Source organism: Andrena cerasifolii, chromosome 1 (assembly GCF_050908995.1).
Source record: "Andrena cerasifolii isolate SP2316 chromosome 1, iyAndCera1_principal, whole genome shotgun sequence".
In the NCBI taxonomy this organism is placed as follows: Eukaryota; Metazoa; Arthropoda; class Insecta; order Hymenoptera; family Andrenidae; genus Andrena; species Andrena cerasifolii.
Window position 1 is genome coordinate 6,810,561 of NC_135118.1, and position 24,809 is coordinate 6,835,369.

At 38.7% G+C, this 24,809-nt stretch overlaps 4 protein-coding genes and 2 long non-coding RNA genes across 10 annotated transcripts; 3 read left to right on the forward strand and 3 right to left on the reverse strand.

Moving 5' to 3' along the window:
* Window positions 1-1,235, forward strand: LOC143377429 (trafficking protein particle complex subunit 2-like protein). Its single transcript, XM_076828647.1, has 5 exons — window positions 1-361; window positions 494-666; window positions 746-833; window positions 904-983; window positions 1,063-1,235. The coding sequence occupies exons 1-5, from the start codon at window positions 329-331 to the stop codon at window positions 1,103-1,105; spliced, it is 417 nt and encodes a 138-aa protein (XP_076684762.1). The 5' UTR covers window positions 1-328; the 3' UTR covers window positions 1,106-1,235.
* A 1,626-nt stretch (window positions 1,236-2,861) lies between these two features.
* On the reverse strand, window positions 2,862-8,755 carry Hlh54f (basic helix-loop-helix domain-containing transcription factor HLH54F). The gene is made up of 3 exons (XM_076821755.1): window positions 5,772-8,755; window positions 5,142-5,474; window positions 2,862-3,321 (listed from the first exon to the last, which is right to left on the reverse strand). The coding sequence occupies exons 2-3, from the start codon at window positions 5,463-5,465 to the stop codon at window positions 3,124-3,126; spliced, it is 522 nt and encodes a 173-aa protein (XP_076677870.1). The 5' UTR covers window positions 5,466-5,474; window positions 5,772-8,755; the 3' UTR covers window positions 2,862-3,123.
* Window positions 8,756-13,697: 4,942 nt separating this feature from the next.
* Window positions 13,698-15,572, forward strand: LOC143371085 (uncharacterized). The gene has a single exon (XM_076815952.1). The coding sequence runs from the start codon at window positions 13,698-13,700 to the stop codon at window positions 15,570-15,572; it is 1,875 nt and encodes a 624-aa protein (XP_076672067.1).
* A 1,363-nt stretch (window positions 15,573-16,935) lies between these two features.
* Window positions 16,936-19,883, forward strand: Yeti (yeti). 5 transcript variants are annotated; one of them, XM_076829959.1, is made up of 3 exons: window positions 16,936-17,254; window positions 17,613-17,994; window positions 18,066-19,883. In XM_076829959.1, exons 2-3 carry the CDS (start codon window positions 17,643-17,645, stop codon window positions 18,581-18,583), a joined length of 870 nt encoding a protein of 289 aa, XP_076686074.1. In that variant the 5' UTR covers window positions 16,936-17,254; window positions 17,613-17,642; the 3' UTR covers window positions 18,584-19,883. The 5 variants fall into 5 exon arrangements, with proteins under 5 accessions (XP_076686074.1, XP_076686005.1, XP_076686031.1 ...); XM_076829890.1 differs by having other exon boundaries at window positions 17,631-17,994; XM_076829916.1 differs by having other exon boundaries at window positions 16,936-17,250; window positions 17,631-17,994.
* On the reverse strand, window positions 19,620-20,311 carry LOC143378237 (uncharacterized). The gene is made up of 2 exons (XR_013087922.1): window positions 19,994-20,311; window positions 19,620-19,930 (listed from the first exon to the last, which is right to left on the reverse strand). It is a non-coding gene; the product is annotated as an uncharacterized LOC143378237 (long non-coding RNA).
* Window positions 20,312-23,088: 2,777 nt separating this feature from the next.
* Window positions 23,089-23,696, reverse strand: LOC143366247 (uncharacterized). Its single transcript, XR_013084710.1, has 2 exons — window positions 23,351-23,696; window positions 23,089-23,266 (listed from the first exon to the last, which is right to left on the reverse strand). It is a non-coding gene; the product is annotated as an uncharacterized LOC143366247 (long non-coding RNA).
* Window positions 23,697-24,809: the final 1,113 nt, after the last annotated feature.

Sequence of the window (24,809 nt, forward strand, 5' to 3'; positions counted from 1 at the left end):
ATGGATGGATGGTACACTGCGAGGAACTTAATCGTTTGTAGAAAACTGTATAAACGAATAGCATTCAAAAAGAAAACTTTGTTTAATCTTTATTGTAGATAAAGAGAATGTTCTCAAAATGGATCACTTAATTAAGAAAATTTCGTGCAACGTCACGAGTGTGTGGGCATTGAATTTACTATTTGAATAAGCGAAGGCACTGTTGTTGGTAATGATTACCAAGAGTGCATTTCGCAACATTTCTTTTGACTGAGATTCTTAGATTTATCTGTCAAACATTGTTATGGATTATAATATCGTGAGAATATAAGTTTATAAGAATATAAATATGGCAGTATGCATCGCAGTAATCGGGAAGGATGTAAGTAGAGATTTTTATAGTTTTGAGGTTATAATGGAATCTGAAGGAACAACTAAATTTCGCGGAACAATAATGACTGTTCACTCTTAAAGTACTACTGATATATTTAATAAATCAGATGTCTTGATACAGAATTCTCCGAAATACATTAAATGCGCCGATGAGTCATTGGCACTGCAATTTCATTGTAAAGTTCACACATCTATAGATGTAATAGAGGAGAAGCTGAATGTTGGTAATAAAACAGCTGTTGATATACGAGACTTGTATTTAGGTTTACTGTACACTACTGAAGAATATAAAATGTATGTGCTGTATATATTCTCTTTTACACGTATTTATTTTGTCGAAAGGAAATTTAAGTGTTGCGCCTTTCAATTTTAGATACGGCTATGCTACCAATACAAAAATTAAATTCATTATTGTATTACCGTCATCCAATGTAGCACAGCGAGAGAACGATATAAAAATGGTAATAGTTTTGGAAATACTTTGATGTTAAGAGTACAATTGCCAGTATAATGATAATGTTCTTTCGACAGATCTTTAAGAAATTACACGCTGCTTATTGCAATGCAGTGTGCAATCCATTTTACATTCCAGGCGATCAAATCAATTCTAAGTAAGCTCGTCAATTCTGTAAATCATTATATCGCACAGGAGACTTTGATACAGTGGAATTTATATGTACGAATTTTTAGGTCCTTTGATTTATCAGTAATGGAAATAATGGGTATTATATAGCCTCCTTCCTAATGTGCTACGTATAAAGGGAGATGTGAATTTGAGGGAGTTATGTGTGGAAGAAGAGTAACGCAAACAAATTGTATAAAAGTTAAGGTGAAATACCACAAATATATTAATATTTAATGGATGGTCGAAAGACTGAAGAGTTAATATACTTCAATAAGTTCATCCTTATTCCTTTTAGTGTAATTATAATGTAGTTGCTTCCAATTTCACTTTATCAAACAGTTTCCACCCTTTTTCCCAATTAAGGGGTTACCTACCGTCAGGGGGTAGAAAAAGAATCAATTCTTTGGGAATTTATTTCAGAAAGTACATGCATATTTTTATGTAATGGTTTTTGTGTTCAGGCGAGAAACACTTAAACAGGTTAGGTTTTTAGAAACACGTTTTGCGGTGACCAACATTATTTAGAACTGGGTTATCTGAAATAAAGAAACGAAGATGATTTAGTTACTACAATAGTTTATCTAGTGTTTAATCGTTCCGTTTTATAAAATATTAATCTGGGATAAAATGGCTGATGTTTAAAGTGAAATGATCGACTTTCGTAGAAAAAACTTAATTTTTCATCCATAAAATAAAAACTATGCATTGGAAAAACAAATGCTTCGATTAAAGACTAGATTTGAATGTCTAGAAGAAACCTACAAAGTTTCAGAAAGGTTGGTGAAGCGATTTTGAAGAAATCGTGGTCACAGGTCTAAAAACAGCTTCCGGGAAATCAGTTGTAATTTTGCAATAACTAAGTATTTTTATACCAAAACATAGTATAATAAGCTGTTAAAGTGTTCCTCATCCGAATACAAAAACCATTGCATAAAAATATGCATGTACTTTCTGAAATAAATTCCCAAAGAATCGATTCTTTTTTTACCTCCTGACGGTAGGTAACCCCTTAAACACAACCCTAATGTTATTTAACTATCTTTATTGACTTCGAAATATTTTTCTGCCATAATAATGACAGTCAATGAAACTTCCATAATAAGAAAAATCGCGTACATAGAAGTCAAGTGATTATTATTGGTTTAGAAAGACGAAAGTATGTTTGAAAAAAAAAATTTCACAAGCGACCAGAAAATGTGAGAAAACATATGATTCATAAATCCCGAAAGATGGTTTGTATTGACACACGAGGATCCCAAACGACGTGTCCGACCTCGACCGATTTGTAGATGGAACGAGATATATTATTTTAGTTTCAGGTTTACACAAAAGGCCCTTCGCGCTGTTTATTTAACTTGGCGTTCTTTATCCTTCTTGTCTTACCGCGTCCTTCCTGTTTCCCTTCCGGAAGTCGCGCAACAGCTTTTCCAACACTCTCATGATTCCCGTTTACGTTGTTTCCGTGAAATTAATATTTCTGGCATTCGCTGGAACGGAGGAAACATTGATCTTGATTTTTCGAACTTTTTACTGTGTGGATTCTTCATTGCCTATATGTATATATTATAACAGGAATTTTAAATTAAATCAGAGTACAGGAAACCGAATACATGTTGTCATTGATATTTTCAACTCTGAAAAATTAAGTTGTCGATCTGCAGAGCCTAATTTTATCTTGACTTTGATTCTTAAGATTTACTGAATCAACTGTATGGGTTCATTGATTTCTTAATTCCCTATCAGTAATGTATATAATAAGAAATTCTTGTATTTCCGAGCTGGCCCGTGTTATATGAATTCGAGGCAACTGCTCTCACTGCTTTATTCTGGAGTGCGGCAAAACCTCAAGTGAGATAATTGTAGAAATACTTTATTGGACTAGTTTTTACGCTTTGGCTACAATAATGATTACAATGAAGTTGTCGTAATAATCTTTCTTAAAGTATTAGTCAGCGGATCAATAAATAGTAGAACAATATAAGGCACTCTGAAATAAATATACATAGTTTTCGATATCATCAATTTGGTATGATCCCGAGCGATAGGAGTTTTCGTTCATCAATGGAACGTTCATCGTTCGCCGATAATAAGAAGGAAAATTCTAATCCCTTGGTTCGGATTAGGTATCAGAAATAGGAGAGCTGAGACTCGTGATTGTGACGCATTGACATGTTCTGATGTGCAGGGTGATGGAAATTCTGGATTTCGTGGGTCCCCTGCTGACCACGGTACTGATTAGAAGTCGGCGACGTTGACGATGACACGTTGCAACTGTTGTTCATCAACATCGAGCCGTTGCCGCCTTGGAGAGCGAATGGCCATGACTAAAAAGTATTAAAAAACTTCGTTAAGGGTTCTCCTAGAAATTGATACCTTTTTGATAGCGAAAGGAGGCTCTTTCTTTAAGTAAAAAAATGAGTATTCAAGACTTCTTGTATAAGTAAAAAAAGGACTATTCAAGACTTCTTTCTTCAACTAACAGGAATAGTATTCAAGACTTCTTTCTTTGGCTAAAAGGAAGAGTGTTCGAGACTTCTTCTGTAACTAAAAGAAAAGTATTCAAGATTTCTTCTATAACTGGAAGAAGAGTATTCAAGATTTCTTTTATAACCAGAAGAAGAGTATTCAAGACTTCTTCTATAACTAGAAGAAGAGTATTCAAGACTTCTATAACTAAAAGAAGAGTATTCAAGACTTCTTCTATAACTGGAAGAAGAGTATTCAAGATTTCTTCTATAACCAGAAGAAGAGTATTCAAGACTTCTTCTATAACTAGAAGAAGAGTATTCAAGACTTCTATAACTAAGAGAAGAGTATTCAAGACTTCTTCTATAACTAGAAGAAGAGTATTCAAGACTTCTATAACTAAGAGAAGAGTATTCAAGACTTCTTCTATAACTCGAGGAAGAGTAGTCTTCCTCCTTAACACGCAGAGTAGTCGTTTGAGAAAGGTAAGTCGTTATAATTAGATCGATATAGAACTTTGAAATGAAATTCATTAATTTGCATTTCATCTTACTTTAGACTTAACCGGAACTATAGGAATTTATTTAAAAAAAGTGATCTTCTAGCAAAGGAACCTAGCAGATCAATTACTACTCACCGACCCGTTTCATTATTACTATTTCCCAAAATTAAAAACTATGACCATTGATCTGTGAAGTATTTTAACCGTTTCCCTTTATACAGTATTTTGTGCTTTTATTACATACTAGTTCTCGGTGATCACGAAAACGCGGACAGAAATAAGAGCTCAATTATCTTTGAGCGCAAGAGGAATAAAACGTCGCTCTTCAAATAACGGAACTAACTTAGAATTAATGGTGGAAAGGGTGGGTGGAAGCTTTGAGAGTGATTTGGTCCACCTGGAGAGACGTAAACAGAGAACGCGTCTGCGAGGACGACGCTCGCCGTTGCGGCGCCGAATGGATCCACCTGGATCCTTTGTTATTTTACGAAGGCATAATCGTGATACCAAAAATCGCGATTGCGCCGAGAAGAAAGGGTTTAGACTAGAATATATTCCTCTAGCTACTTAAAAACTCATTAATTTTAAACCAATAGCAACTTTTAACATAACAAGTCTTACGCTTTGCAGAGTTTCAAAGCATTCCACTCTAAGATAAACTAACTAATAACACTAATACACAATATCTATAGCAGTAATATCAATGCCAAGTACTCAAATAAGATATCCCGAAACAAGATATTCATTCAACATCCAAACAACAATCTAATACACTTGAAGAGCTTGCATACCTAGGCATTTTCTTTATTCCTTCGCGATTTTCTCAATACTTAAGCTACCTACAGCGATAATAAGCACAGTAGATGCGTTCCAAGTAGTAAGTTCAAATATTTGAGAACTTCAAGCAAAAGAGGAAGAAAGAAATAAGAATAATAGGAGTAAATCACGAAACAGAAGAGAAGGACCGTTAAACTCGTCCGAATAGTATTCAAACCATCACAAATGCCAAAACGAGTGACGCGCTTAAATCAGGAATAATTAAAACCAGTGAAGTCCACCTCATCAAGCAACGAACGAGGCCAAATACCTTCATAAATAACGAAATTACGAACAGAGTGAAATCAGACGTCTCCAGCCTCTCCATGAACTTTGTTACATTGTTTAATTAAAACCTACCAGTGCCAAGGACAACGACCTGGTGGTCTCCGAGTGCGCGTCGCCGTCGTCCCTGAGGACCGCTCGGAGATGAGCGATGTAAGTAGCGGCAAGGCGAAGCGTATCCAGCTTGCTGAGCTTCGTATCAGCTGGTACCCAGGGCAGAGTGGTCTTTAATCTGCAGAAGGCCTTGCTGAGTACCCTCATCCTAGCGCGTTCCCTCGCGTTCGCGGCGTTCCTCGGCGCCCGGCTCTCTAATTCGTCCTTACTGTACTTCTCTTCCGAAGCGAACTCTTCTTCGTCGCCCTCGAGGGACGGCGTCGAGGCGCGTCGCTTACGTGGCATCTTCTGCAACTGTTGAACCACACCACGTTACGAACACTGATCCATTCCCTTCGGACTATCCAGCTTCAGCACCTCGGAAAGTAGGAAAGTATTCGTCGGAGGGTAGGAAAGAAAGGTTCGCGAGGGAGCTTCTTTTAAGTGACCGAGGTCCAATAACAAGGGAAAGGATGGCAAGCTCTCTTCAGGTATATCAATCTACACTTATCTGGCAGACGCAAGGGGGTCGAGCGGGGGATGTCTATTATTTTTGAAGCATTGAAGGTCCCGAGGGTGGAAGGCGAAGACAGAAGGGCACGATTTCCTCACCTGCTTTCACTTTTCGAAGTGCTCGATTTTTTTCGGAGGCTCGTGTGATTGGAATGCCACGATAGGCCGCGATGCTCGCGCGAAACTAATCGTAAGTCAAAACTCCCGACGATGAAGAGGAGGGCGAAGAGGAGGATGCTCTGAGAGGAGAGATGAGAGAGAGGAAAGGAGAAGAGGAGGTGGAGAAGAGGGAGGCTTGGGACGCCCTGAAAATCGGGCGGAGCTTTACGAATACGAAAAGCATCTTCCATCGGCTTGGCCACGTCCTCCTCTTTCGCTTTTCCTGGAGCTTCTCGCCCAATCGTTCTGTTCTGCGTCATCTGCAGCCACCTGGCCCATCCTTTTCTCTCTCATCTTCCTCTGAAACACACACGGCCACGGGCAATGCTTCTTCTTTGGGAGGAATTGACCTTTACCCTGGGTGCTCCTCTTCCGGATATACGCGACGTTCCACCGAACCACTGATTTACAGATTCCTCCTCTCTTCAAGTGAGTCGAACGTAATTAAGAGCTGGTTCTTATTAGCCGCTCTTTAGGTGAAATGGATTTGCTAGTTGTTTTATGATAGAACATAATTGAGGAAACTCTTAAAAGAAGTAGCTTTCGTTAGCGAGAGAGAAGTGTGAACTGATTATAGAGGTATTTGTTGGGTGCTTTTAGTTATTTAGTTACTTAGGAGTGAATTTATTAGGACATATATGTATTTATTTATTAACATACGTCAAACAGAAAAATGTGTTTTACAGATAGGAAGGTGATAAGAAATGAAGAGATAATGGATCGGATCTAATTCTGTTACTTTAATCCTCTTTGTTTATTTTAGTTATTTGTAAGCTGCTTTCATATTTTCTATTGCTTTCAAATATTTCGTTTTTGAGCAACGATTTTACAGTGGATTGGGGAATAATTTTTCACTTTCCACTTCTGTTTCCCTCCCTCTGGCACTTTCTCCGCGGAGGCAGTTGTCTAGGAGGAAACGACCGTTTGATCTATTAATCCGGTTAAAATCCTTGTGAACGGGCTGCCATCCATTTCGTTGAAAGGAGGACCTCGAAATGGATCCTGTAATACGAGGTTCGCGGTGACCCCGGTGATCCTACTTAACATCCCGAAGAAGGAGCTGACTTATTGCTCGACAAATTCGTGAAAGTTCCACAGCAATTCGACACCCTTCCATGTAATTGGCTACGCTCCCTTCTCGGTATGCCCATTAATGGGTATCTGCGTACAGTAGAATTCTCGAAACGAATGACTTACGTAGCACAAAGTCGATTTTCACAATATATTCATTTACATATTTATATTATTATGCTTTTGTTTCGGCATCGAAAAAGTTCCTCTTTCTTCTATTTTTAAAGTAATAAAAATCCACGTTTAAGAAACTGTAGAAGAGGAAATTGCACTCCATAAAAGATTTAGCGAAGCGACATATTTGACCAAGAAATTAAGTTACCTATATGTTTCTGCCTGCTATACCTTACTGTAAAGGATGACAACATTGGACTTGAACTTTAGTATTAATAGAAACTGTAGAAAGTATAAATATTCTCATTCTGCTTCAATCAATATGTAAAATTAATCCCAGGATTCTTTCTATTAAATAAGCCCAATATTGTAGAATATTTTTAAAATTTAGCGCAAAAGCCAAAGTTTCACAAGCTATCTCCAGTCTTTTCATCCAGATGTCGATACGTACATTTACCGACCACAGATAAGTACCGTTTCTCATCGACGAAGTATTTCTTTTAATCGAGTGATCGCTTGGCAGTTCCCTAGATTCTATATCTAAACCGAAGAGATCGATTGAATTTTGTTTCGATCCCTCTCTTTGGTTTGGTCGGCTAAGGGCTTCATGTACAGGGAGATCGATGGAGCGTTGATTCCATCTATCTTTCTACGGATCTCGAAGCGCAGCAACCTCTTCCTGGTGAGACCTGGTAATCGGTGAGAACCGAGCCGATAGCTGTGATTGTCAAATATTCTAGGCGGATGTAAGAATTTCTTTAACTTGCAATACTATGGTAGAATGTATGAATAAAATATGTAACTTTTTGACCATTTTTAAGGTTCTCTCTGCTTCGGCACTTTATTGAAATATTTGTTTATTTGTTTATTTGTTTATTTGTTTATTTGTTTATTTGTTTATTTGTTTATTTGTTTATTTGTTTATTTGTTTATTTGTTTATTTGCTTATTTGTTTATTTGTTTATTTGTTTATTTGTTTATTTGTTTATTTGTTTATTTGTTTATTTGTTTATTTGTTTATTTGTTTATTTGTTTATATTTTTATTTGTTTATATTTTTATTTGTTTCTTTGTTGTTTGTTTGTTTGTTTATTTGTTTGTTTGTTTGTTTGTTGTTTGTTGTTTGTTGTTTGTTGTTTGTTGTTTGTTGTTTGTTGTTTGTTGTTTGTTGTTTGTTGTTTGTTGTTTGTTGTTTGTTGTTTGTTTCTTTGTTTCTTTGTTTGCGTGTTTGTGTGTTTTTTTGTTTGCTTGTTTGTTTGTTTGTTTGTTTCACTTGTACGGATAAAATCCATTTGGTAACAAAAAAAAGAATATACCAAGTTACAATTCCTTGGCGAGGAATTTCCACGTTAGATCTTGAAAGCATGTCTTCCACAAATAATGTTGTTGTTTATATAAATTTGTATGTTAAATAAATTTGTTTTGCCTTAAATTAACCCGAATAGGACAGCAAAGTTAAAAGGCGTGTGTGTTCATGTTTTGTTGTGATCCATCTTTCTCGGTCGTTGCACGGAATACATTTGTAAAACGATCTTAAAATTGTTACTCTAAGAAAATCATTTGTAAATCGCGGGTTTCGAATGACCTAATTTTACACTTCTTGGATTCTAATTCCTACCACACGTAGCGTTACAATCTGTTTCGAGACTTCACCGGTAACGCTGCACGTGACACGAAAATTGTAAGAAAATTACATTGCGTGATAGGTCTATCCTATACCTAGTCTGTGGTTGAACCGCGAAAATCCATAAGATGTTAGGTTTATTCATAGAGCTATATTCCCGGTATTCATAGTCGCTACTTATTCTTAAGCAAATGCTTAAGCATGCGGCATCCTGTACTAACCTAGTAGCTAGTAAATGATGCCGGATGCAGCATTTGCTTAAGAATAAGGCTGTGTTCCGAATCACTCATACTGCGCATAGACTGCAGAGAAAACCGTTCCGTTTCAGTCTATGCGCGCATTGGTGTCGTTGGTGGCACATAGGATTCCCTAGAATTCTCCCACTTCTAGCGCATGAAGCGTGCAGCTTATGCGCGCATGCGTATTTGTTTCTTTATGCCACTTTACGCACGCTTTGAAAAACATGCACCAAATTATGGTCCTCTCCTCAAAGTGACAGAAAATGTAACCTACATATATGCTACATGACAATAAATGTTTATTAGATATTTCGTTTTTTTTACGCTACATTTGTCAACTTTTTATAACTTAACATCCTTCCAAAATATTATTGTTATATTGGCGATAATACATAGCAAGTCACGTGACAAATTTAGTTGAGGTAGTAGATACGAGATGGCGCCTACTCGGGAGGACTGCCAACGTGGATTCATAGCAAAACTGAAGCGATAGCTGTCGATAGCTTCACCGTCGAAAGAGATGGCACAAAGTAACGTCTCCGGGGAGCAAATCAAAGAGCGAGAAGTGGCGCAGATGTTTCGAGACAGTGACTGTTTAACGAAGAGACGCAGAATTTTCGAACGCCTCTTATTTGCAACTATAAGGCGATGCCTTTGAAGCTGAAAGGGTGTAGCCGGTTAAGATGGTCAAATGTGTCCTTGAACCGAATTCGACTCACGATGAATCATTCGAAAGCTTATTAAAAAAGAAACATTTGTGGCAATTTTCAACTTCGTATCTCCACCCGGAGGGTAGTAAAGGGCAAAAATAGGAAATCAGGTTTTTGCCGAATTTCTCCTATACTAGGGGATGAAAAATTTTGAAAAAAATCAGAGGCATTTCTGTTATCGGGGCACATATTAGAGAATTGTTTCAGATTTTTAAATTGAAAAACGAAGCTGTGAAAAATAAAAAACACCAAAAAATGCTGAAAAATGTCGATTGTCTATCGAAGCAGGCTTGGCACTATAATTATATTTTTACTGTAAGTACGTATGATTGTTACTATTGTCCTGAATTTTTTTCAGATTTTTCAATTTGTTGCGCCGCAGTTAAAAAAATTAAAAACCGATTTTTCGTCGCTTTTTCCGTGTCAGAGTAATGTCAGGGGTATAACAGTTTCAAATTATTCGGTTTTTTCAGTTTCTTTAATTCCTATGATGTTTTGCTGTACGCATAAACATTGAAGATCGCATAAAACACTTATTTCATGAAGCAATTCGACGTATAAGTTACTCTGACACGGAAAAAACGACGAAAACATCGGTTTTTAATTTTTTTAACTGCGGCGCACCGAATTGAAAAATCTGAAAAAAATTCAGGACAATAGTAACAATCATACGTACTTACAGTAAAAATATAATTATAGTGCCAAGCCTGCTTCGATACACAATCGGCATTTTTCAGCATTTTTTGGCGTTTTTTATTTTTCACAGCTTGGTTTTTCAATTTAAAAATCTGAAAAAAATTCAGGACAATAGTAACAATCATACGTACTTACAGTAAAAATATAATTATAGTGCCATGCCTGCTTCGATGCACAATCGGCATTTTTCAGCATTTTTTGGCGTTTTTTATTTTTCACAGCTTGGTTTTTCAATTGAAAAATCTGAAAAAAATTCAGGACAATAGTAACAATCATACGTACTTTCAGTAAAAATATAATTATAGTGCCAAGCCTGCTTCGATGCACAATCGGCATTTTTCAGCATTTTTTGGCGTTTTTTAGTTTTCACGGCTTGGTTTTTCAATTGAAAAATCTGAAAAAAAATCAGGACAATAGTAACAATCATACGTACTTTCAGTAAAAATATAATTATAGTGCCAAGTCTGCTTCGATACACAATCGGCATTTTTCAGCATTTTTTGGCGTTTTTTAGTTTTCACGGCTTGGTTTTTCAATTTAAAAATCTGAAACAATTCTCTAATATGTGCCCCGATAACAGAAATGTCTCTGATTTTTTTCAAAATTTTTCATCCCCTAGTATAGGAGAAATTCAACAAAAACCTGATTTCCTATTTTTGCCCTTTACTACCGTCCGGGTGGAGATACGAAGTTGAAAATTGCCACAAATGTTTCTTTTTTAATAAGCTTTCGAATGATTCATCGAGAGTCGAATTCGGTTCAAGGGCACATTTTACCATCTTAACCGGCTACACCCTTTAGTATACCTTTTTCCACTTCACGTTCTCCTGATATATTGGCCAAAATCTGGCGAAAATTTTCAGAATGCACAAAATTGGGCTTTGTAACAGGAGAACATGATGTCGAAAGAGGTGGCACTAAGTAACGTCTTCGGAGAGAGAATCGAGGATGCCTTCGAAGCTGAAATTCAGAATACCTCTTTCCACTTCATGTTCTCCTGATATATTGGCCAAAATCTGGCGAAAATTTTCAGAATGCACAAAATTGGGCTTTGTAACAGGAGAACATGCCGTCGAAAGAGATGGCACAAAGTAACGTCTTCGGAGAGAGAATCGAGGATGCCTTCGAAGCTGAAATTCAGAATACCTCTTTCCACTTCATGTTCTCCTGATATATTGGCCAAAATCTGGCGAAAATTTTCAGAATGCACAAAATTGGGCTTTGTAACAGGAGAACATGCCGTCGAAAGAGATGGCACAAAGTAACGTCTTCGGAGAGAGAATCGAGGATGCCTTCGAAGCTGAAATTCAGGGTACCTCCTTTCGCTTCGTGTTCTCCTGATACCTGGGCCAAAATCTGGCGAAAATTTTCAGAATGCACAAAATTGGGCTTTGTAACAGGAGAACATGCCGTCGAAAGAGATGGCACAAAGTAACGTCTTCGGAGAGAGAATCGAGGATGCCTTCGAAGCTGAAATTCAGAATACCTGTTTCCACTTCATGTTCTCCTGATATATTGGCCAAAATCTGGCGAAAATTTTCAGAATGCACAAAATTGGGCTTTGTAACAGGAGAACATGCCGTTGAAAGAGATCGCACAAAGTAACGCGCAGAAAATCATTTGCAAATCCAAGGCCAAATGTTACAAATTGCTTGATATCTCGAGTTCTATCGATTATAGTTAATAATAATTTATACTGGGCGGTTAGTGTAAATGTTGTTAACATTATTTGTCACAGCACTAGCCACTGGAATGGATATTTTAGCCGAAAATCCATTTTTGCCGAAGAATTCGCTGGGTTTCGCAATTGTAACTAACCGTCGACCTTGTTTTGATCGGGGGACATCATTCCTCGAAGTCTACATAAGGAGCTCACAGATCTTCATGTACTCAGTCGTCGTCGGTCCTCCGGGCTTGAAGGACCTCCGCGAACCCTGGAGCTGCCGAGCCACATGGATCCACTGGACTTCCTGGGGACCTGGTTCTTCCTCCCCCTCCCCCCGGAGCTGCCGAGCCACCTGGACCATTCGGAACTGCTGAACTTGCTGGGGACCTGGTCAGGATTTCAACCCTGCTTCTTCCGCCAGCCTCTCGCCCCTCTGGCCTGGGTTCGTTTATTCGCTTGGTGCTGATGAAATTTTGGGGTTCGGTAAGTCATTTAAAATTTTATTGTTTTGCGAATGTCAAATCTGATTTCTTCGGTCGTTTTCCATCATCTGTCCTATTTCCATGCATACTTTCGAGAATTTTGCGCGAGTCGTTCTATTTTGTGTATTTCTTCGATGGGTTTGCATGATTTATTTTATTTGATGCATTTCTTCGATAGGTTTAAATGATTTATTTCATTTTCGTGAATTTCTTCGATGGTTTTTCCTGATTTATTTCATCTCGTCGATGTCTTCGATGGTTTTTTGTGACTTCTGTCACTCTGTCATGCATCTCATCGATGGGTCTACATTCTCTGCTCTTTCCTTCAAGTACTTATCTCTGCGGTGGTTTTGCATGCTCGTGCGTGCTCTGCTGTTGGTCGAAATTATCTCGATCGTCTCCAACTCAATAAGCTTTTCCTTAATTTCTTTCCAGGCCGACCACACCGTTACTAACATATAGTAGTTGATTGTTTCAGCTTTTCAGGTTCACCGTTACTCGGGGAATGGAGTTAATAACACGATATATTTAAAAAGATACTAGTGAAAAGTGATCGTGCAAAGTGACAGTGAAAGAAGACATCTAAGGAAGCCTAGGCTAATTTATTATAGTATGAAGTATTTAAGGTCCCATGTAAAATTGCCAAGCAGTCACTAAATCCTTAACTTTGTTGTTCGTTTATTGGCTCCTCATCTGTGATGAGGAGGTTACCGCTGCTTCCGTTTGCGGAAGCAAGTGACTGAGCATGGAATCGGTATGGGTGGATCAGTTTCATCCCTTGGTGTTCTTGTCCAAAGGGAAAAGTTTCGGGCGTAGGGGGTGCACCTTTTGGTACACTGCCTGCGTAAGTCACCCGGTTCGATTACCCAATCTCCGTGTTGAACGGCTTGAGTCAGGTCAAGTGTTTGCTCCTGACGAGTCGCATCGGAGCAACAGGAATCGTCTGGGAGGCGCCGAGCGCTTTTCCCTTTCGACTTGGACAGCAGGGTGGTAGGAACTGCGCCGTCCAATACTTGTTTCACGCTTACCCTTCGCCTTTCCTTCTTTCCTGAATTTTTTTTAATCGAGTGATTGCTTGGCAGTTCACTAGATTCTATATCTAAACCGAAGGGATCGATGGAACTTTGTTTCCATCCATCTCTTTGGTTTAGTAGGCTTCATGTACAGGGAGATCGATGGCCCCACAGGGGGCAATACTAAGCCCGATCTTGTATAATATATATACGGCAGACATCGCAAACAATATAAACCTACAGCAGGTTAATATGTTACAATATGCGGATGACATCGTGGTATACACCACGAGCAACGCGAGAGATCTAAACAGAAGCGTACTTGAAGACACAATGGAGATAATAATCAAAAATTTAAACAATATTAAACTAGATATTGCTGAAGATAAGACCAACCTAATTAACTTTTCTAAAAAGAATAAATCATCTAGGAGAGAAAAAGCTAGGATTGTGGTGAAGGGACGGGAAATTAAAGAAGAGGAGAATATTAAATTCCTGGGAATCACGTTGGACCGAAAACTGAATTTTGAAACACACACAGAACTAATGGCTCTGAAAGCCAAAAGGAGACTAGCCATGTTAAGATATATAAGTCATGTAAAAAAGGGTGCCGATCCTGAAACGATGATACTATTGTACAAGTCACTGGTTAGATCAGTGATAGAATATGGGATGCCTATTTATTTCAATAATACCAATAGGAACAACAAGATAGAAGATATAGTGAAAAAAATACATAATGCCGGAATTAGAACGGCTATGGGCTATAGGATGTCCACTCCGACCAATGTGATGACAGTGGAAGCGGGTGTAATGGACATAATGAACAGAAGCAAGCTTATAACTCAAAGATATATAACCAACCAAAGGTATAAGAGGGAAAGTGAACCACTAGGAGCTATTAAACACCTAGCAGAAACCATGAACGAGAGAGACAACGACACACAGATCAATATATTACAAGCGTGGAAAGACACTCTCTTTCTGGAGGAAATAATGGAAAGGGAAGAGGACAATATAGATACACTACGAGAAGATGAATCGGAAGGGGAAGAGGATATCGACATCGATGACCTCATCGAATGGGACGCGGGAGGTCTGAGGGATGAAGTAACGAGACAAGATGGTAACGTATTGATCCAAGAGATCAAAGAGAAAATGGGCATCAATATGGGCACAGAGGTTGAAATCTATACAGACGGATCGAAAATGAAGAATGCAAATTCTAATGGAGTGGGAATAGTAATTGCGGAAAGAAATGACGGAAATATAATATGGCAGGACAGAGGCTTTGGAATCAATAAGAATGCGACAATATATACGACGGAAGCAATAGCCATCGAAAAAGCTATTGAATATGCGAATGAAGAATGGAGGGAAAAAGACGTTCTGATATTAACGGACTCAATGAGCGTGATCAAGGGAGTTAGTAACTACGAGATACACAGAAACAGGGAAAAACAAGATAATAGGACTGGAAGAATAAGGAAACTTCTGCTGGAGAGAGAGAGACAACACAAGAGAGAAAGAAACGGTACGGAACGGTACATTGGGAAAATCAGAATAGCATGGGTCCCTGCGCATACAGGTATAGAGGGAAACGAAAGAGCGGATAAAAAAGCAAAAGAGCAAATGGCTGGAAATGCAGAACACCAGTGGAAAATACCGATGGAGGACATTAGAACAGCACTAATGGAGAAGGCATGGGATAAGTCAACCAAGGATATGAGGGAAGAAGGAAAGGAGAAAGGAGTCAAATATTTTAATTTAAGGATAAATAATACTGGAAAAAGGAAACCTTGGTTTAGGAAGATAGAGAATATAGAAAGAAAAACTATAACCACACTTAATAGGCTGAGAGCAAACCACTACAACCTGGCGGAATCCCTGCACAGGAAAGGGATAATAGAATCTCCAGAGTGTGAATGCGGGGAGGGAATCGAAGATATTAACCATGTACTATGGAAGTGCAATAAATATGAGGAAATGAGAGGGGAACTGATAGACAAAATGACGCCAAAAGGCGTCAAAGAGGGAGATGAAATTATGGAGAGAATAAATGAGACTGAACCTAGTATAGCTAGATTAGTGGTAGGTTTTTTAAATAAAATAAAAAAAGACATATAACGCAATATAGGAACTGGATAAGTACAAAAAATGTGCCTAGTGATTGATAGATACGTTAAGGTAAATGAAACATAACACGGGTAAAGGACGAAACAGGGGCTCTTAAGGAGCAAAAGACTGATTACTATATTAGATTATATTATATTAAGTTATAGATATAGAAACATAAGTACACGTAAATTGAATGTAATATGCAATAATATAAGAGAAAATGACATGTAATGTAGTATAAGCTAAATAGGATAAGCACACTAAAAACAATGTGATGTTTAGAATAAGTAATGGATGTAGAATGGGATATTTGAATGATGAGATTATTGTTCGTTGGGCTATATAAGTAGAGAACTTGAAGTGCCATCTAGTAGGGAACTATGTAGCCTGAAAGAGAATAAATACCTTAACCTTAACCTTAACCTTAACCTTAACCTTAACCTTCAATTTAACCCGGGCGCGGATAATAAATAAATTCATTTTTCATTTACACATCTGCTTACCAAATCTCGCTGGGTAAGCAACAGTTCGTCCTGTAAAACTCATAAAATATGGTCTTCGCTTTCAATAATATGGAATCGCTGTTCAAGAAGAATAGAAAATCTCGGATTGAGAAAATCCAGAAACCAATAAATCCATCAAATTTCGTTAAGAGTCGGTCCCCGATCCTTAGGACGAAGTAACCGATGTAGTTAGGAAGCGTGCTTCGACCACCGTCCAAATGTCTCGAATTAAATTTATCGTAATCTATCCAACTGTATAGCTAATTGTAAGTAAGTTTGAACATTCCCGCGCAAGCTCACGAGCATCAAACGCATAGAAAACCGTTCCGCTTCGTTACTGCGGTTCATACGCAGTATGCGTGATTCGAAACACAGCCTAAGTAGCGACTGAGAATAACGCCCTAAGAATACCTGGAGAGAGAACAGAGCAATGGCGGCCGGTTCGAGAAAGAGGGAAGTAACGGGTGAATCTATCTCTGTCTTACAACAGGCTATGAATGTATAGTGCGTGCGAGTGAAGTTACTGCGAACACAAAGTACATACATAACATATATAGTACAGATAGAGAGGGATAGGTTCACCCGTTATCTTCTATTTCCCTCGGACCGCTGTCGCCTCTACTTTTTCCCACTGCTTCCCTCTGCAGGTATTCTTATAGCTCAATGAGGTATATTCTATACCTCGTCTGTGCCTGTATTCACGATATTAAAAAATGTTGTTTATTTAAGAAAATATAATTTCTCCTCTCAATATTATTACATTGAAAAATATGCAATACAGCTTTCATCAAGTGAATACTTATGCACGTTTAGTGTACACCAGTAATGCAGCTTTGCATAAATATTGCATTGTAGTTCGCAATTTCTCTAATGACGGCGCCGGAGGCACAAATGAAAATGTTCGACGATGAACATTGAACGCACTTGCGAATCGTCGGTCGATTCCTGCCAATTCCTGGTCTCCGGTCGTTAATTTTTCGTGATTTTTCCACGTGTAGTAGTGTGTCCTTTTCTTTTACATACCTGTGAAACACGGACAATTTTCATCTCTAGTTTAGCGCGCAGAAATTAAGTGATAAACGAAGAAGCCAGAGGAACGTTCATAATACTCTGACGAAAGTTCCGGAAGGTGGTTCGTCGTGTAACCGAATTTCTTCGTACGACGGGCCGTGTTTTCACAGAAAGTACGTAAGTTTCAAAGTAGCGTGGATCAATAACTGAATTATTAGCTCGCGGTTATCTGGGCATTGCGTGCGTCAAAGAGGTTAGCGTGTATATTTGTATACGCAACGAAACAGAAGTTTACAATTTCGATGAAGGTTTTTGCTCATTTTTTATGCAGATTAAACAATTCCTTTTGATTTAATGTATATGATATGAAGTTACTCGGAGAATCTTGCAATTTGTGGTGTATTTTATATTTCGTTGCCAATAGTGGGTGTAATTAAGTTCTTTTATGATTGTTTGGTAGTATCAGGAAATAGTGAAAATGAACGTTTGTCAATGCATTTAAATCTTATTGTAAGAGAGGTACATTTCATCGTAGAAATTTTTATCATTTAAGTTTTAACTGAATATGACCGAGGAACATCAGCTGCCTTCCGATTCCGATGAAGACGATGAAGATTATGTTCCTGACGGCGCTGATAGCGAGCCTGTCTCGGAAGTAGAGTCCGAAGGCGACGCGGAAAGTGGTCCCGAAGATGAGAACGATGAAAACAAGAGGGAAACTACCAAGAAGAGAGGAAGACAGAGCGGCAAAGGTGCAAGATCAAAAGTAAAAAAGCGTAGGAAATCAGGGAAGAATGTTAAAGACGAACGCGAAGAGAAAGAGGAAAAGGAGGAGTCTGCGGAGAAGAAGAAGCTCACCGAAGAGGAAGAAAAGAAACGAGCTGATTCTCTCTGGGCTGATTTCATGAAAGACACAGGCGAGCAATTTAAATTCATCGTACGTATTAAGTTTGTTCCTTCTGCGACTGATATTTTTGTGTTCCTGCAGCAGGTGTCGTATCTAAAGCTAGCCCACAAGACTCGACGAATAAACTGAAAGAGAAGTCGCCGCCATTGGAGAAACCGAGGGTGGAGGAGAAAGTGAAGATAACCAAGGTCTTTGAATTTGCCGGCGAAGAAGTGAAGGTTGAACAGGAAGTGTCAGCAGATTCGGCGGAAGCTAGACTGTCGCTCTCCTCCGCCGAGAACTCTGAGAAGACGGGGAATTCTGCTTCGCCTGCGGGCAGAGGCACGGGGAGAGGGAAAGGTTTTAAGCGGGCTGGTTTAGGAGGTATTTCCTCTGTTCTTGGTCAGTTAGGGAAGAAGGCAAAGATTAGCACGCTAGAGAAATCGAAATTGGATTGGGATAGTTATAAGAAGGAAGAGAACTTGGAGGAAGAGATTAGCACTCATAACAAAGGGAAAGACGGGTATTTAGAGCGTCAGGACTTTCTGCAAAGGGCGGATCTACGGCAATTTGAGATTGAGAAACAGTTACGTAACGCTAACAGACGCAGTGCACGGTGAATTTTGTATCTTAAGATTTACACGTGTCTCTTCCCTAGCGGCGAGAGTCGAGGGTTGCGTTAAAAGAAGTATCCCACTAGACGTGCCATTTACCGGCGCTTATAGCATCCGTTTGATCCGATTTCCTGAAACTCTCGTTAAATATTTCGTAACACGTACGGAGATACGATCGCCCCCGCTTGGCTTGACAATTGGCTGGATCTGTTTACGAAGAAGCGGCCCGACGGCCAACTCTGTGAGAAGAGACTGATCATTCCAATGTATTTGACGATAATACAGTATGCTGTGTAATAGTTTAATTTACCATCAGCGAGCCTTCGCCTCGGTCCATTATAACGCCGAACTTCGCATCGAAGCAGGCTGTTTGAAGCTTGATGCTTCGGAAACCACCGTATATTCTAACGATACAGAGCTCCAGAAACGTTTTTATTCCGTTTCAGTGGAGGGAGAAGGATGGTTGACTCAGTATAGATAGTCTAGGTATTTAATAAGAGTTCGTTTGAATGGTGAATGAATACATACGAGTACGCGTCGTAGAAATAATCATGACATTTTAGTTTCATTTACGATCACTGCCTTTGGCGAGTCACGCGAAACATGTTACACCGTATTTACGAACAAGCCACACGAAACCGAGAGCACGGACCGTCGTTAAAGATCAACAGTTAAAAGTAGTCGTTTTATATTTCCGTAGCGATAGTAGCAACCAACCATGTACTTTGATCGTTGCTTGCAGGCTACTTGCAGACTAACGTTTTGCTTTTCCAACGATATCGAAATTAATCTGAATTCTGCAAATCTTGACTCAGGTTTATAGTTTCTAGGATACGTGTAAAATGCATCCCCACAGATACGTACGAGGGCTAGGCCATGCTTGCGGGCTATTTAATATCGTGAAATAAAAGATAATGGATACTTAACAACTACTTCATGTTCGTCGTTATATATCGCGTCTTGGCTTCTTAGGATCGTATAACTATGACAAGGTCTACAGATACGTGGCCAAAAGTAATATTGAGTAGTATGTTTATTATCGTTTTTGTCGTATATGTGGCGTTTCTTCGCTTGGTTATGTACTTTCTTTCTTTTTTTTTACCAGAAAACAGATCTTTGCGTGATCGAATGGTCTGTAAGGAGATTGACCCTGTGGACACTGCTTAAATACCTTTACGCAGTATCGAGTTATGTTCGTGTTACTTAATACTTAAGTATACAGGACGCTGGTTCGCGAATCGATGATGTTTCTGCGAGCGATTATAATTGATTTTGTAAGCAAATACAAACAGGACACTTACTAGGAGCAGTGATGAATTATTACCTCTATCTGCAGAACTTCACACTCCTTCCCTGAAATGCAAGGTAGTGGTTTAGTTTACTCGTATAATTATTATACGCTATATAAGCACTTACGGATCTGTTTCCAGAAATTTTGGAGGAGCACAGCCTACATTCGCACCTAAAATAAGGTGAATTTAAAAATATTCGCAAGCATATCTACTCAACCTTAATTCCCACGCACTGACGTTTGAGGCCGGGAAAAAGAGTTCCTCAGTTTCTGTATCCTCTGACACACGCTGGACCATCCGCGTCTGATTATATTTTGAAGTCTCCTAAGTTTCAATCGCCGGTAAAGTCATTTCATTTCGCAAGCAGGACGCGTTATTATTTAAGTAATTCTAACTTTGCGGTGGGGGGTGTGCATTGGCATTTTTCTGGACGCAGTCTTCCTCTCGAAAGTATACTTTCCGATTTATCCGAGCGCCTTTTGCTCCTCTTCGCGTTTCGCTTCCCCTGAAAGTGAGAATAGCGATACAAAATACAAGTCCGTTGTATGTAATAAAAGAATTGAAAGTCACTACTGTAAAACTTGATTCTTTACTGTATTTTTCGTGCAACAACACTCGCTGTACTTCGATAGAAGGGCGCAAGACGAGGGACGCTTGCATCCCCTCGAAGTGGACCTTGTGGCGCATATACAAAGTGATTTCAGGAGCTTGTTGTCCCGATCGCTTCCTCTTCCCCGTGACTTCTTACACCATGAACAGGATTTCTTTTTCCTTCTCCTTGTCGCCGTGCTTCGAGGTTTTCGTGGCACTTCCCTCTTGCAATGGCAAATGGTCCTTTTACCTGGCCGTGGTTCTAGGAAACTTGGGCCGGATTTGCTTGACTTCATAGACCGCTTACTCTTTACACTGTAAACGAAACATCGTCGGAGTTCTCCTGAGAACTCAAGTACTCTATGAACAAAATTTACGTCGCAATTTCCACCTTCTTTTTATCTGGAATCACTGTACACTACCGGCGAAAAGTTTGGAAGCACCCTATGAATTGAAGGAAACAAGGTTTTTATCCTGAAAAAACTAATGTAAGTAATCCCTTTGCGTGGTAAGATATTAAAACTAGGGATGAGCCATCGAACGCCAAGAAATTTTCGAGAATTCGAAAGTTTGCACTTTTCTTCGTGATTCGAAACTCTCGAAAACCAGATAAGGAAATGTATAAAATTGTTTGCAGCGTGCTTCGAGAATTTGTATATTATATTTTTCTTTCTATTTTCCTTAACTATGGTCCATAGAGATTTGCGCGAAAGTTTTGTTCACTTCAGTTCCTAAAGCAAGATATTATACACTTACAATAGAGAATTAGCACTTGCAAATTTCCAGAGTTTCGAGTTTTGCAGCTTTACAGACTTTCGGGTTTCGAGAATTTGAAAATTAGGTTCGAACCCACCCCTAATGAAAATGTATGGGAATCGGGAGCACTGCAATCGCCACTAAAATCCTTCTAATTAGAAAGATATTTATCATACAACGTGATTTCAAGTGCTTCCAAAACTTTTCGCCGGTATTGTACATATTTCGGGACATCCTGTATTTCGTTAATGCTCGCTTATCGCGTTAGGATTAGGTAATGTGTCCAGTGGTATGTCTAGGCTCGGTATCGGTGGTTATCTGTTGATTCATTGAAATGCCATGGGAATGAGGATCCTAGAGAATGCAAGGTCGAAAAGGATCTGTTGCGTCTGTTGGTGCTTCTCACGGGAGTATGCAACAAAGACAGTAATTTATTTATTTCGCTATTAGCCTCTCACCGTATCGTCTGCTGCGTGTTCGTCGACGTGGAATATTCTGTCGCCGGCTTCGAGGCCTGGCATTTCTTGCTGAAAAAAAGCTGACAATTTTTGAACGTGGAAAATACTTTGCCGAGGATACAAGGCAAATGGCCTCGACCCATTAACGCGCAAATTGTTTTTTTTTCCTTTGAAAATTCATTTCAAATTCGCGCTTGTGGATATTAAGGAGACCTTCCGATCTAAAAGTCGATTTTTTTTATTTCATTTTGCGAATGTTCAACCTTTTAGGAATACGTGTTTAAAAGGATTTGTTGGAATTCGTAAAATTCCCGAAGTTATAGGCATTTGAGTAGCGGCGAATGCATGGGCTACAACCGGCCACTCGGCGCCCAGGTAAAACTTTAAAAGCGTTTTTCTCGAAACAGTGTTCTCAAAACGGTGGGACCTGTATTCCCAAAAGTTATTATCCGATTGAACTGAAACTTTTTTTATTTTGAAGAATATACTTCTAGCTAGGGGGGATGCAAGAAAAAAATACAACAAATTGAAAATTTATAATTTTCTAAGGCGTCGAAAGGATGAAAACTATAGGGAAAAAGTGATTTCAAACTTCAAGTGTCGTTATTTTCTAAAAAAAAGTGATTTTTGTATTTTTTCTGGCTCCCCCCCCCCTAGCCGGAAGTATATTCTCCAAAATAAAAAAAGTTTCAGTCGAATCGGATAATAACTTTTGGGAGATACAGGTCCCACCGATTTGGATCAATTTTTTGACGCCTTGACTTTAATGACTCCCCAGTGCCGTCTGCAATGATTACTTATAAAACAAAAAATATATTTCTATAATATAAGACATCCTTAATGCAATGCAAAAAGTCCCATTAAATTATATAAAGTAGTTTTCCTTTAATTAATTCCTAAAGATCACCTATTTTTCGGGGCTCTAGACCGGAAGGTCCCCTTAAACTGAAAGTGTCAATACAGGCTTTCAGAGACAAATAATTTGTGCCAACGTACAGGGGAAATTAACAGGAAGGATTATCGAGAACGTTGCCGCCTTCCACTTTTCAAATTACATTGAACTCTTCTAACAGAATTATACCGAAAAGTACATGGAAATTTTTCTTCTTTTCATCGAGCTCTTTGTGTTTGGAAGCGTTGGTCGATAAGGGGTGCGTGGTCGTTAACGAGGTCATTTACCTTCCTGCATATCTTTATTTTCATTTTCGCCGTTTTACTGGAGGCGAAATGACCTCGGAGTATGTACTGAAGAACGGTTGAATACTTTTTACAAATCTTTATGCGACTCGGTGTCCTCGATCTCTCCGCCCGATTTTGTGATCTCTTTTTCGACCTCGAGCACTTGGACCTTCTCCTTTCCGATTTTGGTGCCCTCGAAGTGGTGGCTGAAATCTTCCGCGAGGGCTTCTTTGTCTTCTTCGTTTTAGTCTTTCGTGGTTTGCTGGCGCTGTACACGAATGGGTGAAGGGACTGAAGTATGTGCGAGCAGATTTAAAATAATTATTCTATACCTCGCAAGATACTTATTCGCCGGGCATATTGGATCGTTACATTTCTTGGGCATTTTCTGTTACTTTATACGGAATTCTGATCTGTAAGAAATATAGGCATCGCGTATAATCGAGATCGAATATCTCGGAAGGGAACGGTAAACTTTGTATATAGTTTATAATTACCTAGTGGCGTTGATTAACCTCCCGGTACCAAGGGGGATACGCGTGCCTCAACATTTTCTTCTCCTTCTAGTTTTTCGTACATCTTCCTCCAAATATTTGCTCATTTTAGTAATCGTTGGAGTTCATTGTCATTGCTAATTTATAATGATGGATCGGCGCGCGAATTATTTTATTCTGTCTATTCTAAGGTGTAGTTGCGTGTAACCTATTGATTTTAATTATGCATTACAGTGACAGGCGATCCGATTCAGAGCTTGCTTCGAAAGATTCGAGTTCAATTATCGCGGGAACGTTCGATTATAATGTCGTTTGCGCGACACATTCGCGTTAAATGTACCTGGAATAAGACCCGCGTCAACATGACTATCTTGACGTATCAGCGTTAACTAATCGGCTTTATTAAATATCTGGTTCGCCGTGATCGGGGGGTTGGGAAGAAGTTTCCTTTGAAACACAAGCGGCTGAGATGTTGCTGCGCTTCTTGTGATTGCAGACTTTTATAATTCTGATCGATATAGTCTTCGCGATAACCGAGTATCGTTGTATTGTAACGGTATTACGAGATTTCGCTTTGTGATGCTATAAATAATTTTTATAGCGACGTAAACAATGTCGCTGTGAATAATATAAGGAGAGACAACATATTCTTATCTCGAAGGAGATTAATTTTTATGCAACGTAGGTAGGATGGTATGTGGGTCATTGTAGACGATTAAAGATTTAATTATTGTTCGTATAAGTAGCTGTACTTGCATGACGACTTAAAATTATAAATTGCAAGGAAAATTGCACAATCTCTGTGGCATTGAATTGTTACTACTTACTGATAATGATAAGATGAGTGGTCAGAGAATAGAGGAAGACATAGAGGGTTGCTCTATCGCGTGCAATTGAAGGGTCGGATGCAATAACGGGACTTAGCGCTCGAAAATGGGAAAAATAATTGTCCAAACGCTAAGAAAGATTGGGAAATTAAATGTTGTTAAACTGAATTTTAAAAAATATAGTATTGTAAAGCTCGCCACGACACACATTTTTTTCTATTTACAGTTTGTTCATCCAATCATTACTATTCGAGCTAAAAATTATAAACAAAAAATTCTTCATCGTCCAAAATCATTATTTCGTTAAATATAAATTGCGGTAACTTGAGTAAATATTAACGAATCCTTATGAAACTTAAAACATAACTGTAAGAAACTCTAGCGAAGCCGTAAAATGTATGCGCAAAACCCTTATGTTAACAAATATAATAATATTTAATTAAAAAGTAATACTGGACATAAATCATGCTTTTCAACGTTCGCCGTTGAAAAGTATCGAGGCAATTTTGAGGTACATATAACTTGCAGCGATAAAGTTTATCCTTAATATACAAGAAATATTTTCCCCAATTTTCACACTGATTAATAAATAATTGTAGAAGATATGACGATATATATAAATTCCGCGCGGCACC